Genomic DNA, 18,738 nt, shown 5'->3' on the forward strand with positions numbered 1-18,738 from the left:
ATCTACTTAAAAATCTTCATGGAAAAAGGAAAAAAAAAAAGTTTTTTGTTTAGAGAACTACAATATATTAAAATCAGCTTTGCATTTTATCAGATTGGAGACACAAATTATAAATGCAGAAAAAATCAGACAGGTGGATAAAAATAATCAATAAGGTTTCAAATTGGGATTGCTTCCACCTGAGAATCAACACTAATGCAGCAGTAAAACAAACTAAAACAACAAAGAACCTTTTAAACATCAGACATCAGAGAATAAAGCCATGATGAATTTCTTTTAGGCCTAATTCATTGGTGGCTATAAATCATCAGGTTAGGCTGATACAAACCAAAGCCACTGCAACAGCAAATCAGACATGAGACTTAGACACTTATGAATCACAGGAGAATCATCAACCACTGATTTGGGATTTTCCCCATTCAGAACAATGAAGTCACAATGAGACTTCATGCCTTGGCATCTGTTTTAATAGAATTACTGGGATTTACAACTTGCCACCAACACATAAAGTATTCTTTATTGGGGGAAAATTCAACCCAGCTGCTTGGTCTGACACTGAAAATAAATTTTATTACATAGGTTATTTGTTGTTGATTGAGTTAAGAAAGGGCACAGCACATCAAAATCATCGTTAAGATGACCCACTAAAATATATATTGGATTATACTGAGTTAAATTTGTTTCCGACTAAATTAAAAGGATTATTGCATTTTACTGCACATATAATAAAAACAAATTCATTTTCTGTTTTGTCTTAAAATTGGTTTGGTTAAAATTTATTCATTCATGCATTTTGCATCTCAAAACAGTAATCAGTAATCAGGTGTGGTGAATTAATTTGAACTCAGCTATCCAAAGAGATTTAAAGTTCAATCATGATTTCACATTGTAGCCAAACATGGGGCCAAGTTGGTTAGGATGTGTTTTTATTATTATTAATGCATGGAATCACAATTCATACTGAAACATGAACAAAAATGTACAATCTCAGGTTCCCACTGACTGCAGACAACATAAAAATTGAATTAAAGGTAAGAGTTATATATTTTTTTCCAAGCAACATCCCAGTTTGAACTCCTAGTTACTTCTCTTTTACAGCAGGCATCAAGTATTAGTCCAAGGGTCTCCAAATCCCCAAATTGTAGAGATGCACCAATCCGATATTAATAACCGTATCGGTCCCGATATTGAAAGAAGTTCTAGATCGGGTATGGTGACAATGTGCCCGGGCTGTTTTTCAGTATCGGATCGGTATTGGGCGATACTGAGCCTCAGATATATGTATTAGTTTCAAAAGAGAAAAAAGTGGATTGGTGCATCGCTACAAAACTGTGCAATGTTCAGTACTTATGGGAAACAGTTGAACTTTATCACACAAACAAAGCACAAATTATGCATGGTTATCTAGAAAAAAATCACACACACACAAGATTATAGCAAATCATACGGGAGGTGTAAGTTTTGCACCAAGAAGACAGACGTAGGTCAAAGCTTTGTACTACAGTAGTCCTGACTGCAGCACAACACGGCAACATATTAAGTTTTACAGTTTCAGTGGGGTTGGGGCAAAGCTGTCATGATCACCATGCGACTCATGCAGAGGGAGTCAAAGTGGGTCACAGCGCAACAGACAAAGGTCAGGTGCACAAATGGCATGCATAGTGGCAACAAAAAAGGGAAAGAGCCGTCGCATGTAGCAGCATAATGCCCATCTACAACCTAAGAAGCAAAGAACATGCTTTGATTTATGCACTGTATAACTCATAAGCATGTCAGCTTTGCCAGGTTTTGGGATTTCTTTACAGAGATCCTCAGGAGAGGGGAGAGGGGTCAAGCCATGTACAAATGGGCATAAGAAGGCAGAATGCTGCGAGCGAATAGAAAAGGTGAATGAAGAACTCGGTCACTTACAGTTGCTCAAGAGAGACAAGGCCCTTAAATGCTTGTCTGTCAATTGATTGGATTTCATTCTTGTACAAATAGCTGAAAGGAGAGATAATCAGTGACATTAGTAACACTTACACATCTTAATTTTCCCTATTTATAGAGAAAAAGTATTGAGTCCTATAGCATGTTATAAAAATAATTTAATTTGCCCCCAAAAATTAAATAGAGCAACTTTCACAATGGTTTTTACTCCTGGTGATGAATTAAAAACCTTTAAACAAATTCATTCATCCCAATATTGTTTGCCTACAATAAAAAAAGCCACTATCTTCCTGTAAACATGCAAAGCATACAGCTAAAGAATAAAGAGAAATTGTAAAAGGTGATGGCCCAAGAGCTTCCATTATCCTTGTTGATCAATTGACTATTTTTCTTGCTTGCAAATTAATAAAACAAACATTTATGGTATAAACATTTCAATGTATTTCATTAAATAGCAAGCTCTTTCCTCAGTATAAATCACCTTCCACAAGAATAGTTTGAAGTGAAAACTCAATAGTCTCCGAGTTGCACAACAGGCTCACTCAGAATAAGTAGTAAGTTGCTATATCTACATCACAAGGAAACCATTTGCTGTCTTTTCAGTGATCTAAATTGTTACCAAAATATCAAAAACAAATACAAATGTGAGAAATGATCAAAGTAATAAAAAACATAACAAATTTCCGTGGGTGAAATGTTTGCTGCACGTTCCATGTAATAATGTAGAACAGGCTGGAATCATGAACACAATGTTCAGGATCACCAGGCGCCCCTGAAAGGCAAACCACCCTCCTCATGTGCATGTTATTCTTCTGCAATACATGTCAAAGAAATGTGAGCCTAGAAAAGCAATAGCTTCCAGCTGTTCATCCTTTCATCTCCCATCACACACTTCATGATTTTAACCCGGGACTTAATGAGAAATGCAGATCTCCAACAGGACAAGAATTAAATAATAAAAAAAATAACATTAAAACAAGAAGATTACAAAAAGCTGAGTTCTTTCATAGAACAGGAAACCACCAAGACAATTTGAGCTAAACTTTGGTTGAACATAATCACTCTGTAATAAAAATCAAACAAAAGAGTTAAACAGACACATAACAGCAAGATAAAGGACCATTGTATCATGTTTTTGAATGAGTCAGCTGCAAATTATCCCAAAGTTCATAAATCTGAGATAGACATTGGAAATTGTGAAAATGCCTGTCATTCAAGCAGCAGGCACAGTGCCACCCAGACTGCAGCACCATTGGTTAGTATAACCATCTGTGGGTAGACTAAATAGCAAGTTGTCCATTTCGGATTAAATGAGCCATTTTTGTGACTTAAACTTACAACTTTGAAAAGCACTTAAAACCACGTTTACTGTGTCTGTCCAGCACATTCAACAGACTTCAACCGTATTGTTTAGACCAAATAAACAACATCTGCAAATCTAACTTCAAAATACATTCATGAATAAAGAAAATAGACAGACTGAACTTAAAGCGTGATGAGACACTATAACATCAAAACCCAAAGTTAACCAGCAACCAGCAAGAATACAAAAATACTTAGTATGAAAAATGGCCTTGTCTGTCATTCAATTAATCTTCCTTTCCATCGCTTCTAGATCTTACAACCTTTTCCTCTTTGTTGCAGGTAAACTTAAACAACTAATTAATTAACTAAAAGTGTGTTGCTCAAAGAGATCAGATTGAAATGTCTGGAGAATGTTTCAACAACTCTGATGAAATTTGTTCCTTCATCGGCATTAAATCAGAAGGCAAATTACCTTTCACAAAATTGTTCCAACAATAAAGTAATTGTTTTCAAAATGTTATTTTTGAGATGTTTAACTTTTCATTTTCAAGTTTTTCAGATAGTATATTTTGATAAACTACAAAAAAAATAACCAACCAAAATGGATGCAAACACAACACAGTGCTGCAACGTGTAACTTTTAAAGTTCTACATCTATGGAAAAAGAAAACTTTTTGATTCTCTAATTAGAAACAGCATCTGTAAAAGAAAACAATCGGCAAACTCTTTGCATGTTTCCATCAGTCTGATCTGTTTATTGAGCTGGTTCTTACAGAGAAAAGAAAGCTAACCATGAAGCTTTAACTGCATTGAAGATGAATCAGAGACAGCTACACTGTGCTTCAATGAAAGTGAAGAGGTAAGATGGGAACCTCCAGCTTTAAGCTCTGACTAGCAGGAAGATGTAACCAGATACTTCCAACAATCACGAAGGTTCCTGCAGCGGTACAGTCCTCAGATCAGCTGTGTTTTGATGGGGAGGGGCTCCCTAATTAAAAGTGACTAAAACAGCTGCAGGATTTAATTGCAAATATGGGGGAGGACCGTAAGGAATCTGTAGGCTCTTGATTGGAATCCAGTGGAGAGGAAAACAAAAAAGCTGAAATGCTCTTGTCTCGAGCCTCTTGTTTGTTCCTACCTGCTGGGAAGTTGGACTCAAACATTTTTGGGAAACAGTAATTACATCTAATTTCAGTTGTTTTAGGTCAAATGGACCAAACCATTGTGTGGTTGTAGACCTAAATGTGGTCTGCTGTGGAGCCAAAACAAAATTCAGTTTTGTAAAAAGTGAATGTGTTTTTTGGTTGTTTTTTTTTCACTTTTACAATTGCCGTTTCTTTAATTTCACAGATTTAAGAACAAGTCCAGAAAATGTATGTTTGCTCCCAGTATTTACCTAATTTGGAGGTAATCCAAAGTATTATCTTTACCTCCCTTTGACAGGACAATACTAAGTGTTATCTATTAAATATATCTTTTAAAAACAAGCTGAAACCTTCGGAGAGGACCTTAACTAAAAAATGTTAAATTTAAAACATCCAAAGAACATTGACTCCAGTTAGAAACATTCTGTTCTTGATCTTTGCTTGAGAATTGTTTTGATTAAGGGAAACTTTACTTATTCATTCACATCAATGGAAACAGACTAAGTGGGGGACAGACTTTATCCTCTGAAGTCCTTTTCACCTTGGCAAATAACTCAGCTTGCACTGATCTCTAAACAGACACAACTACTTGGCTCCAGTAAGTCTCCTACCAGAGTCAGAGCAATTTTCTGCACACTGCTAAGGCAAATAACTAATTTATACTCAGAGTTCTAAGTGTTTTCAGTTAAACACACTCAAAAAGAAGTGACAACTACTTTTTGTTACTAAGTAGCTGATGTATGACCCAGATCAACTTTACGGTCATATTTAGTAGATTAAAATAAGTATTCCAATGAGGCTTATTTGTGAGGTTTAGTTACTCCAAATACTGTAGCTACCTCTAGATCTTAATAATACTATTTACTAGGCACACATTTTTGGTTTAAAATGTTTTCAATTGGTCTTTTGTAATATTCTAATGTTAAATGTTGGGTTTTCATCAGCTATAAGTGGAAAATTATAAGTAACATAAAACATAACATAAACAAATGCTTAAAATAACAGTTTGTGTGTAATTAATCCATTAAATTGGTTTGACTTAGTGAATTGAGTTACTGAAATAAATTGACTTTCAGTGCTACTCTAATCAATTGAATATGACCATATAGTTGACATACAGAGATTTGTGTCTAGTTGGAAATGCATTAGTCGATTTATGAAGAGTGACAGCATTGTGTTGATTTCCTACAGTAAGTTTTTAATACTATTTTATATGAGAAGCAGTTACAAAGTCACACACGCTACTTGGATGAAATGCAGTGGCTGCACAACACAATTTTACAAACATCCTGAAACAAAGACAACTTAATTTAGGGCTTGCATTTTAAACTCTCATCAACATCTTAGGCTAGTGATCATCACAATTAGCACTGCTAAAAACTACAAAACCTTAAACAGCAATATATGTGTGGCAATGAGAAAAACTAGATTTTACTTTGGTATTTTCAAATGTCTGCTAACACACAAAGACAAGTCAGGTCCAAAACAAGAAACAGCAGAAGTACAAAATGGCTATAAGGTCTTGCTTTCTGTTGTAGCAGCTAAAGTGAGTAGCTATCTCAGTTTCAAATAGGATGTTACATTGTTAGCGCTTCCTTGACGTTCATTAAAAAAGCTTACTTATGTTAATATAGCCCAAGTTGAATCTTTTTCCAACATCCATAGATACCATATAGACGTGTTCTAATAAGCAAAAAAAAAGAGTATATATATATTTATATCTATATGGTTTATTGTTTATGCAAGATTTTTTTTTCTTTAATACAATGTATAATTTGTATTCAAGATCAGATTAGGCTACATATAAAAAAAATAGAGTTAGTGAAATTAAAATAAATATACCAAATATAAAAACCTTCTGTCTGGCACCCAATGGTAATTCTTGCATGAATGGAGCTCTGTGCAAGCCCCTCCTTCTGCTGCCCCCAACCAATTAAAATAAGAAAATGAGATCCTGGGGTCCTGGAGTGCTGTTTATCACAACAGCATGCAAGCTACTCTCCTCATTATTTGCCCCAAGCAGAAGATGCTGCCACCCCATTGACTGCACATGCATAAAAAGGATAGATAACATCCTCAGGACACAGCTGGCATAAGAATACTTTGAACTAAAACTCTTTTTTATAAAGCTACTCCTCCGTCTAGCAACACCTCACTGCAAGAATTTTGCTTCACTATGGGCATATAATTTCCCAAATGACATTCTGCATGATTCATAACAATACCCTCCTTCACAAACACACATAAAAAAAATATGAAAGAGTCAGGCGGAATGATCACCAGGTTCTCCCAGGAGTTAATTTAGCTGTAAGATTGGATAAGAAATACTCAAACGGTTAAGCAAAAATTGGTTTTGTGTCATTTCAGAACCAATGAATAACATCCCTCTTAAACATATAAGGAAACAAAATTAAATGCAGCAAACTTACAGATACTTGAGGTTTTCTAGGTCTTCAAACGCTCCCCTGGGAATCCTTCGTATATGATTGTTGTTGAGGAGACTGTGAAAGAAGAAGTTGCTCTGTCAGTTGCTCTTCTTGAATGTAAAGATAAACCATCAAAGACTTCAAAATGTGCCAAGAGAACCTATTCTGGACTTCAATTAAATCCAGAAAAAAGCTCATTTGATTTAATAACAGGAAAATGTGAGGTTTTTTCCTTCTGCATAGTACATTTCAGCATGTTCTGAAATTGCATCACCTTTTCTGACACATAGGTAACATTGACACTGCTAAATTACAATTTTTTTTTATGAAATTTGTTTGTTTTGTTTTTTTTTTTGTTTTTTTTTTGCATGGTTGTTCATTTTTCCAAATGTATCCGACTTGTATGTGATTGCCTGTGTGAACTGCAAACAACCTAAAAGTGTCCTGCATGCATAGTAGAGGACAGAGAATTGAAAATATAGAATCCTTATCAATGAGGTAAGGAAATTGTAGTACCAAGAAAACTCAGCAAAACTGAAATTTGTTCTAATTTGCAAACTACATCATCACATCATTCTCCAACAACATCACACCCTGTGCAGCACTGTGCAACCATATTAGGATTAATTAACAGGTGCAATCAAAGTCATAAATGGGGTAAAATGCATAATGGCTGCAGATTATCTTGGTGTCACAATTGTTTTATTTCCAATTCACTTTTTAGCAATGTCAAATGAACTTGTTAGGTTCAATAGTCTTGGACAATATGTTGTGTTTGAGTTCTTATAGAATCACAGCATCTGTGAAGAAATATCACTACCAAAGAAAAGTGAAACACTTAAATAACAGATACAGAAAAGTCAAGGAAAGTAACAATAGTTAGGGGAGAGACACAACCAGTGTTCCATATGAGGAACTTATCTTGGTAGTTGGAGACAGAGTTTTGTTTTGTCCTGTTGAGGGACAAATCCTTGACACAGAGCAGGGGTCGACTCCCATGAGGAGCCATTGCAGAACTCAACAGAACAAGCTGAAGAAGTTGGAAAAAAAGAGCAAAATATTTTGTCCAGGAATTAACGCAGGGGCTTTTCTGTCTTTACAGTGGCTAAATGATCCACAATCTGGTACATTCAATATTTTTTGATAGTTTTTTAGGGGTACATTGTACTACTAGGTTTGGACACATTCACCCAGTTTACATCAAGTGTTAGCTCTGAACAGGCCCACTGAAGCTGAACAGTCTGGGGAACCCTGCAGGTGACGATGTGTCTGCTAAGAGTGGAAAATGGCTGTGCTCCAACAACTTAATCTACTTTCTGCCTTTTCAGGAAAAAAACAACCCAACAGAAAGGATCGTTGCAATGAAGACCTGATCTGCTGGTAAAGATTTTATTTATATATTTATATATAAAATAAAATTATTGAAAAATAAAAAGAAATGGAAAACTTTAAATTATCTGGCAAAGGAACAGTTATTTTTCTAATTCTAAAGTTATTTTTACTACTGCTTTTAAGTGTTTAAAGCTTCACCATGACATTGCTACTGATCTGTCAATAATGTTCCCTAACAGACCTTTGAGACCTCCCCAACATGGCTGTATCCATGCTTAAATTACAATATTCAAAAGTGAGCTAAATGGTTCACTTCTGAAGGGAAAGTGGTATTGTGAATTTTGTTTAGGAGAATCATACACTCAATGAACATCTCGCTTCACAGCACATTCTGGGTTTTCTCCCACTGACTTGGATTCCTTTGGTGGAATTTGTACTGGAACCAATTAATAATTTTCTTGGCCAAATGTTTGGGACTAATTTTCTTGAAAATTCAGAGCTGTTCTCTTTAGATTTTAATCAGAAATGTTTCTATTTATCCTTCCTTCAGTTATATGAAGTCAGCCAGTATGACATGCTGCAAGACAGCCCACACCATGAATCTTCTGAAAAAGTCACAAATGTACTTATTGACTCTTGGAGAATTCCTTTGATCATTTCTTTGACTTCTCTACCAGAAATCCTATGAGAGGCGCCTCAGTGTATACGCCTTGTGGTGAAATAATGTTCTGGAATTCAGAATTATGGCTACACTGGTGCTAACAGGAATACCCAGACGTTTAGAAATGCAGCTGTAACCTTTGTCATTACTACACTGCGCAACACAAGGACTTTTTCATTAAGGTTTTTTTTCTTTTCAGTAACCAAACTCTACGCAGTACTTTAATACAAACAGATTTTAGCTGGTTTCTTGGCTTTCTCAGGCTGTTCAACATCCTTTTTGTAAATACTCTATCTCAGGTGTCATTACACACTCATTCATTGAATAATTTGCAATAAATGTATTTGTATGTGTAGACAACTTTATGTGTAGGTTGTGATTTTGCTTGCTTATGAAATATATTTACCGAGAAAAGAAATGCTGGTGCGTTCAGTACTGGTTTTACCCAAAGTGTACATGGAAAGAAAATTGTTTAAAGTTTACAGTGCATGTTTTGCTTTCTTTTGGGTGTATTTCTTTTATTTCACAATATTCTTCAAGAACAGATGAAGAAACAGCTCAACCGCTCAAGCAAATATTTAGATAAGGTGGTGCTTATATAATCACCTGAAAACTGAAAAGATAACTAAAAAAGGAAACATAACAAACCAACATTTCTTATGAATATGAATGTGCTAAATATGTGTGTTAGTGCTAAATATAAGAGAAAAAAACACACAAATGCAGGTGGAGGTGAAAAAAAAATTACTAGAATTTTAGTAATTCTACTAAAATTATATTCTGAACCCAGTTTGTGAAACCACAGAAGAAGAGCTTGGAAATTTTCTTGCTTCTCATACAGAGACAGGGCGACTTACAGTGTGTTGAGGTTCGTTAATCGCCTGAAGGAACCTGGTTGTAAATCCTTGATTTTGTTGAATCTCAGGTCCCTGAAAGAAAAAAAGAGAATGTGTTAATCGTTTAGAATATTTCACTGTGTTAGTACGATATGTGATACCCAATCACCGTCAGGAAAATCCCAAAGTATTACAGGATGCTCATCTCACAAGAATTTCTTTGTTAGGGCTTTAATCTTCTTGGGGGATTTCAATAACGTTTGCCTTAAAGATAACAAGCACAGGGTTGTTTGCTGCAGTCAGCAGGCTTTAGAATCTGTCTCCTGTTTCTCTCTAATTGAATGAGTCTGCAAAAATAGAAAACAAAGCTGACATACTATGACTTTGCATCTTATCTTTTAGAGACTGAAGTGAAATCACTCTTTATTATGTGACATTAGCAGCATTGAAAAAACATGTGAAAAGTGTTGTTTTTTTCTTTTAAAGCTTTTGTGGTACTAGTGGACTTTTTTCACAGCAACAAGTTAAGGTAAGAGGAAGAATGGATGTTCAGCAAAGGTAAAAAAAAAAAAAAGAAGCACCTTCCCCATTAATTTTACCATATGCAAACTTATGAATTTAAAGTACATAAAAAAGTATTTTATCTTAATATAGCATTTTATTGAACAGCTTAATTCAAATACAACCAAAATCAGGTTGCAGACTGACCTTTAATTTCTCAGAATTGAACAGACAAAAACAAGACAGGCAAAAACTCTAAATGTCCCATCATGAACTTTGACATTGGACATATTAACTGAGACCTGTAGAGACTGAAAACGCTCCTGGGTTTGTTGTTGTTTTTTTGAGGATCAGAATGAACTTTCTGAGACCTTCGCGGCTGGAAAAACTGTGAGCTGTCTTCAATGTTTTTCACTTGTATATAATGACTGCCTTGGCAGAATGATGAAGTCCTAACATTTTGGATAAAAACAGTACTGCTTTGTATATCAGTGAAGCAAACTGGTAATTAAACACATATTGTGAGATATGTAACAAAAAGTTAGATCACTTTCAAAAGATTAATGTCAATCCTATGTAAACTGAACCACACAAAAATGTTCAAATGGATCTGAGAAACCGACTACAGTTTGCAGACCTGGGCGTTCTCTAGAAAGCTCAATTGACCCTGTAAGAGTTCAGGCTGCCTCCAAGTGCTGACTTTTCACTGTAAACAATCTCTGCCTGGTTCAGAAAGACATAACATAGTTTTGCTATCTTGCAAAACTGTCAAGACATCGGCCCGATGGAAGGCTTGAGATCAAAATCTTCTAAGTTCTGTAGAAAACCAGCTTTCATTTTGCTTTTGTTTTTTATGTTTCTGCAAATAAAATATTGAAGTTGCTTTTCTTTACTCAATGGGTTATTTAAAGTTTCTTGATTCTGCATGTTTTTAGTTAACTTAATAAATAACAATTATAAAAAAGGAAAAACTTATGCAACACTAAGTCACCTCGTTTTTACTTTTAGTGATGAAAGAAAGCATGAGTCTTGAGGCTTAACTTTACTGTTAAATAGCAAATAGAATACCATATCCGAGTAGGTAAACCTTAAGAGACAAAGCAGAAAAATATTCAAAATATATATTAAAACAAGTGAAGTGGTCTCACCAGGGCCCTAGGGTTTATTTTTGACCAGTGAGTATTTCACAAAGAAACAACAGAAGATCTTTACAAATCCTAAAGTCTGTATTACAATGAACCAGGTCAGTTACAGATGCTTCCTCCAATTGTTTGACACAGCTTGGCTGTAGACTTTGATGGAAGAAACACTGTATAATTTAAGTCTCCAATATGACACTGTTAGCAACATCAACAAACAAGGATGGTCACACTTTTTTGGAAATAAATCCCCACTTAAATGCTCCTGATTCTAGTGTCATCTTAACCCATCTTAGCTGAAGTTGTCAGGATCACAGTAACCCTTTAGAAGTTTTTGTTTGACTTGTACAATTTTTAAAGTCAGTAAAGTTTAAACCACTCTGTGAATTAGAAAGCGTCAAGCACATTCAGAATGAGTTGTCTTCCGTGGATATGAGATACTCTTAGGGAAGGCTTCTCTGCAAGGTAGCATTGCAGGACACATTTTCCAGACATGCTGAGGCAGACACTGTCCTACCTCCTCTGGGCCTGAGGGATGAGAAGCAGGATAAATGAACAAGGCTACGTGCTGATTCAGGCAGCACCTATCAGCAGATAGCACAAATAAGTGCACCAGATTTCGGGTGAGGTCATTCTTATAATGTTTTTAATGATTTAAAAAAAGACACGGTTTCACATATTACAGCTGTAAGAGATAATAGCAGGACATTAGGTGGTTAACTGCACCTCAGATTTTCAGACAGCATTCAAACAACTCTGCTTCTTTCTACAGAAGGCTAAGTAGGGTCAGGCAGAAAGGACAAGATGGAAGGAAATGCTCAACTGATTAGAATGTCCTGAGAGTCTACAAGCTAAACTGAAAACCGACTCTGGATTATGTGTGGAATGTTTAAGTGGCAAAGTGACATCAAGGTGCCTTGGTCTTAGATTTTGTAAAGAAAAATGAAAATCTGCATTCATGTTAGATGTTGATCACTATAAAATACATTTTAAAGACAATTTGTCTTAGCTAAAGCCATGTTAACGCTCTTCTTGCAAGCATGCAACAAAAAAAAAAGTTTAATTCCATGTTACAGTGACTAAAGATTATCCACTATTATGGCAGTCTGTCATCTTACTTAGTCTTTGTTTAGGAACAACTGGAAATTAGAGAGGAAATGACTCACCTCATAGCCAGCAAAAACATAGAGTAAACTATCAGGGACATTTAGCAAGCAAAACATTTTAAACTCATTTAGCAAATTAAGTGACCAAGGAACGCCGTAGTGTTGTTTTAGAAAATTCCAACAATTTCATTAGATTTGTTGTGGAACTCATTAAGGAAGCATGCTAACCCAAAGTAATGAGGTTTGACAGCAAGAAAACCAGAGGGAAGTTTAAAAAATGTATGTTAACAACCCTGTGAAAGGGTTGACAGACCTGTTCTGGCTTTGCCTAAACACATGGCTGGAAAATGAACAGTCTACCAGGCTCAATTACCCACACAGGAAGATAGACCCATAATTCAAGCTGATAAAAACAAAGCCTGAAGTTAAACTCCCCCGTATGGTTTTGCACTAAACTTTGACATTTTTCTCATGAAGTGATTTTGTTTACATGGGATTTTGACACAAGCTAAGTTCATGACTGTTACTTCTTTAGGTGATACAGTGATTATATGCTGTTGGCCACAGATCTTTCCTGTCAATATTCTTGAATTTGCAAAGTTGTCTGTCCATCCATCCATCCGTCCGTCTATGTTAGTGTTGCATTTTTTTTTTACCTAGACCACTGTCTCCTAAACTTATTCCCCAAGACCTACTGCCTTACATGTTTTGAGTGTCTCTCTTAATTAATTAAGAGAAACATGTAGAACATGCCAGGATCCATTAATTTACTCTGCAAACTTTATGACATATTAAAGGATGTACTGTAAATCAGAATAGAATAGAATAGAATAGAATAGAATTCAATCAGCCATTTCATTTAGATTTGTTGCAGCAGAGACACATCTAAACAGCTGTGGTTCCTGATGAGAAACCTAGAATTCTGTTAAAAATGTTCAAAACCAACAATCTTTTGATTGAAGATACTACACTAATACATGACAGTAGAAAACGACCAAATTTTATGTTAATCAGCTTATTCTCAAGCCAAGTGCATACAGCTGATTAGTAATCTGACTACTGCCCCAATAAACTTGCTTTTACACCAGACATATACACAGAAGCCCAGTTTACACAGAGCTGCTCCTCAATTATAAAACTGTAATATTTTTGATGTGATCCAGCTGCTTATTTGTTGTTTCACACTGAGCACTTTGTTCATTGGCGATGGAGACGGGTTAATGTTTACAATGAGGTGGAAGCTAGTGAGGTCTAAGCTAATGGACAAAGGCGCATGTGTGTTTGATGACATATTAAAGTCACAGCACCATATAGTGGCCTGGCATGACAACCCAAGCTGACTCAAAGTGTCATCATCTGAAAATACCAGCAATTTCTAGACAGCGGTCTCATGCAAAGGTAGCCAAGGAGTAGTCTGCATGACAATGCTTTTGGTTTTGTTTAAGATCTTATGTGAAGAAAATTGACCTGTCTATGAAGATATGGCTTTAAGAGATGGACCAGGAGTTACACGAAGTTTTTCTAGATGAGGGTTAAACGAGAATGGTAATCACCCAGCAGAAATTCAAAAGTTGCCAAAATGACACTGTCACTATGTCTTGTAAAGAGTTTATAAATTTACTTATGGTTTTTATGTTGTGGTGACTCTCTTGTCTCTCTCTCAGGTCTCTCTTGTAAATAAGACAACAAGTCTCAAGAGATTTTCCTGTATAAATAAAGGATTATATATTGTGTATAATCATTTCCAGCTCAAATGATTGAAGTAAGTAATTACTGCATAAATAACATTTGACCAATAGCGCCAACAGTAAGAAGTCCAGAGACCCGCAGAACCCAGTGAACTCCTAAGCTGGTAGCAGCAGCGGTAGTAAAGCAAACTGTTGAAGTGGAAGACCTACTTTCAGCAACTGAGAATCTGCCAAATTCCCCTCACAATGGAGTGACTGATCAACAGGATGATCCACCATGTCAAAAAACAGAGGGGTGATGAGCAAGGATCTTGACCTTTGTTTAGAAGCAGAATACTCAAACTATTCATCCATCCATACAACCATGAATACATTGTCAACAGATACTTATCCTTGCAGGGTATTGTAGGGGCTGGTGTCTATGTCCAGGTGTCATCACAGACAAACCCAATATTTCTGGTAATGTTTTACCAGAAAGCTGAGCAGCAAGCGGCTGGTTTATAAATAAAAACAGCTTACTGCTGCTAAGGATTCAGTGCAGAAAGCACTGATTCTTGAGAATTAATATATTTACCATTGAAAAATAAATAAGCTTACAATAAGCAATGAAAAATAAATCTGATGCAGGATAAATGATTCACCTTCCAAGCTCTTGCAGACTGACTGAGTGACAAAAACTCTTTCTCAGAACTCCCCAGCTGTTCTGCTTTAGCAATTCGTGGGAGTAAGGCCAATGGAGCTCCCATCAACAACTGTCTTGGGTCCTATTTCTGTGTGCAAATGAGTAAAGCTTTGGGGATTTCTGCCTTTGCATTCCATAAAGCTGCAGAGACTGACCTCCTCACACAACCTGACTGCAGCACATTCCACCAGAACAGACACCACTGACTCTTCCTGATTCACTCTGTCTGTCTCTCAGGCACACCAGGCCAATGTTTATGATAAATTAGTGGAAAAGAATGGTTGACTTGAAGTAATGGAACATTAATTACTATTGTAATGATGTGAAGCAAGATCATTGTCATTGAAGCAAAAGTATTAAAATAAGAACCTGTTAAATCTGACACACCCAGCCTTTAAATAGTCTTCTTTAAAGGCAATTAACATGTGCCCATTTTAAAATGTTCTTTTTTTCCCCCCAAGTAGTTCTTGACATGTTGTCCTGTGGTGTAGACAGAGATGACTTTTGAAGGCTTTTTCCTAAGTCGGCCATAAACGGAGTGTTGGATACTGGCTAGAAAAAGGAGACGGTGACCCAGTAACAAACAATATATCCTTTTTTTCTGATTCTGGTTATTTACTTATCTCATTTTTGAATATGCAAACACAAACGTTCACAAACAGTGCTTTGTCACTGGTTACTATCAATTCCCAAATTATAACAAAAGGCAGGTTATTTATATACATATTGGCTATGATGCCTATGGCTCAGTAGTCCTCATTTTGTCCTTTTTAGAGTGCCATAAGAAAAATCGGATTCACAATGTGCACACTACATTAGTTCACAAAAATGAAATCCAGACTTTTCAAGCCTACCATTTCCAAGATGCAAAGGAAGTGACAGAAAAGGTTCAAATCATATGCTGACAAAAACATCTACCAAACCTTGCCTGAACTGTTAACAAATCTGTGAGAAGGAATACAGCGGGGTCATTACAGCATTACAGAGAGGGAACGTAATATTCTGTCGCCCCTCAAACAGACAGTCCAAAGAGAAAACAGCTGAATCATTATGATGTAGGCCAGAAGTAATGCAAAAACCAAAGAGTGGAGGAGGGGGACTTTAAACGAGCTCTTGGCGCAAAACGTATTCATTGTTTTTTATGTTTTTGTGCTACAAGACAATGAAACACTGAGTTTTAAGAGTTTAACATGAATAACGAAAAAGATACAAAAATCTAATAACGGAGCTTGAAGGTATAATCTAGCACCCAAAGAGTGAAATAGTTTATGTTTAACAGTGAAGGAAAATAAAGTCTATCTTTAGTTTTTTTTTAGATTCCCCACAACGGTGGCCTGTTTGTCAGAAAATTGGAAACAGTCCTGATCTTTTCGGAGAATATCCCAGGTCAAGTGTCACTATTGCACAAAAGTTTGAAAGAACCTAAAGCTGGAGGATTTGAGACACTGCATTTTCACTTTGACTACAAGTGTCAAACACACAACTTTTTAATGTGATTCCATAAATTGCAGCACATAAAAAGGCTTCCTCGCAGTCTCACCCGGAGAACTGCAGAACTGCAGTTCCGCAGAACTGCAGTTCCGCAGAACTGCAGTTCTCCGGGTCGCTCAAGGAACATTTCAAATGACAGACTAAAAGAAGTCACGTCCTGACATGACGGCCCAGAGAAGCGAAGAGAAGAGTGGGGGGAGCAACAAGTGGCTGCAGCTTCAAAGCCCACAGACATAAAAGCTGGTGGGAAACCAGTTTGCTCTCCTGTGCTGATCATCCCTGTAAAATACAGACCCTTCCTATCGTAGGACTTTCATCTTCCCTTTGAGGGGAATCCGGGCAAACCTCTGTCCACTGCTGTGGACTGACCACAGATATTAGAGGACAGAACTTATTCTGAGTGTGTGGCAAGGGTAACTTGTCCATTTACTGCCATAGAATGTGGCTATTTATAGGGCCACGTTTTTATAGACTGCATTCTGGAGATTTCAGACTGGCACATATCTTGAGGGATTGGCCAGATGTTGAGCTTTGTGTCCAGACAGTCTGTGAAAGGAAACTGTTTAGCACACTCGTGACAAGGAGGCGCCATTCACAAGTGCTTGTTGAGGTAGAAGAATTTCCTTCCTTTCATCTGAGAAGGTCAAACATAGACAACAAAACTAATCAAGGGTTTATTGTCTACACGTTCAACAAATATTCATGCTGGAAATTTTGTCCAGTAAGTAACTTATTATTTGGCTGAACAAGAATTGCTAATTAAATCATACGTGCATACGTGAAATGCTATTGGCTTATGCTGAACGCAGTTGAGGAACCTTATTTTGCAGCTCTGATCCTCCTTAATGAACTCCAACAATCAGGTGAAAACATATTGAGATGTTTGTATTAACCTCTGTTCTAAGATCCCCACATGCCTTTCTACCTAAACGTTTGTGTTAGGACCCACTTTACTGCAATTCCTTATAAATCAATGTGACAAAATACCAGAAGTCCCAAGGCTCAATTTATTTTTATTTTTTCCATGAATGCATTAGATTCTCGGTTTATCCGGTGGAGGGTTCCCGTTAGTAAGTAGAGTGAAGGAGGGGAGAGGGGTAGGGGGGGGGAAACCCAATAAAACGCTACTTACAGAATGGTTGTCTGCGGAGACACAGCCGGCACGGTTTCCAGGTTCAAATGCATACATCTCACCGTGGTTCGGAAACACAAGCAGCGGCTCGGACAGCAAAGCGCAGACTCCGGTCCGCAGGCGATAAGCGCGAAAAGCGCCAGCAGGAGACGCGGAGAACAGAGCTGGCCAGCCCGGATCGCCATTTCCAGCAGTGAGAACCGAGCAGAGAGCTGAGAGCGCCAGCTGCCCCGCTCCAGCACACACACACCCACACACACGCCGGGAGAGGCGGATTCACGCGCGCACACACTGAGACACGCAGCAAGTGGGGCAGGGTTACAATCCTGACAAAGTCCACCCGAATGCTGGACGGGAAAAAAACGCAGATTGCTGAAGTTAATTCATATTAGCTACAGCTTTCTGACCACACAAAGCGAATGCTTTACTTTAATGTAGTCTGTCTGTCTGTCTGTCTGTCTGTCTGTAATAGCAAATGTTTACCACTTTACAATTTCCTAACAATGTACGGTCAGCAGATCGTCCAGTTGAAGCAGGAGCTCAACCTGCAGCATGCAGCCAGAATGCAGCCGATGACTGAGCAACATCAGGCTGAGATCGGGCTTCTAAAAGCACAACATCGGGTGTAAAATCATAAGTAAACTTTGATAAATCACATTTAATGGGAAGTTGACTTCCACTTCACTGGAGCAGAGCAGTAGAATCAAGTTATATCAAACCTATCTGATAACACAAAGTTGGCCAAAAGGAACACATGCCCCAATATAAAAAGAAAAAAAAACTATAAATAAACTCCTTGACATCAAGCATTCTAAAAAAAGTGTTACATAACCTCGGAGATTCTGGAGAACCACAGTGAGAGCCTTCATCGTCTGTTCCAAAAGGTGAAAGAGTGGTGAACTTTCACAGCTGTGGCTGGCTTACCAAAATTACTCCAAGGGTTATTTGATGACTTTCACAGGAGGTCATAAAAGAACTCAGAACAACATCTAAAGCTCTGTCAGCGTCACTTGCCTTGGTTTAGATAAAAGTTCATGATTCAGCAATAACAAAGAATGTAGACAAAATGGGAACCATAGGAACATTCCAAAAACCACAAACATCCATCTCAATTTACCCTAAAAACCTGCAGTAATTAGGTTTTTAAGGTAAATTCTGCTATAATATTATACAAAAAAATCTTGAAGGACAATTTGTCATCAATTCGCAACCTTAACATTAGGCACTCTTGAGTTTTCTTTCACAATGATCTGAAGCACAAAAACAAGAAGGTTTGGAGGAGTGGTTATGTGAACTTTACTTCAATTGGGTTGCCATGACATAGGTTGTTCAAGCTTCAAAACCTCCGTTGTGGCTGAACTAAAC

General features: G+C 37.0%; 1 protein-coding gene across 2 annotated transcripts in view; it reads right to left on the reverse strand.

The window, feature by feature from the left end:
* Positions 1 to 17,634, reverse strand: part of pxdn (peroxidasin) — a 45,000-nt gene extending 27,366 nt beyond the window's left edge. Inside the window, exons 1-4 of one of the 2 annotated variants that reach the window (XM_032547146.1) lie at positions 17,374 to 17,634; positions 9,656 to 9,727; positions 6,809 to 6,880; positions 1,912 to 1,983 (exon numbers count right to left, since the gene is read on the reverse strand). In XM_032547146.1, coding sequence (XP_032403037.1) covers positions 1,912 to 1,983; positions 6,809 to 6,880; positions 9,656 to 9,727; positions 17,374 to 17,558 — 401 coding nt within the window. In that variant the 5' untranslated portion in view covers positions 17,559 to 17,634. The remainder of the gene's footprint in view (positions 1 to 1,911; positions 1,984 to 6,808; positions 6,881 to 9,655; positions 9,728 to 17,373) is intronic. The other variant, XM_032547147.1, reaches the window with a different exon arrangement.
* Positions 17,635 to 18,738: the final 1,104 nt, after the last annotated feature.

This window comes from Xiphophorus hellerii, chromosome 19 (assembly GCF_003331165.1).
Source record: "Xiphophorus hellerii strain 12219 chromosome 19, Xiphophorus_hellerii-4.1, whole genome shotgun sequence".
NCBI lineage: Eukaryota > Metazoa > Chordata > Actinopteri > Cyprinodontiformes > Poeciliidae > Xiphophorus > Xiphophorus hellerii.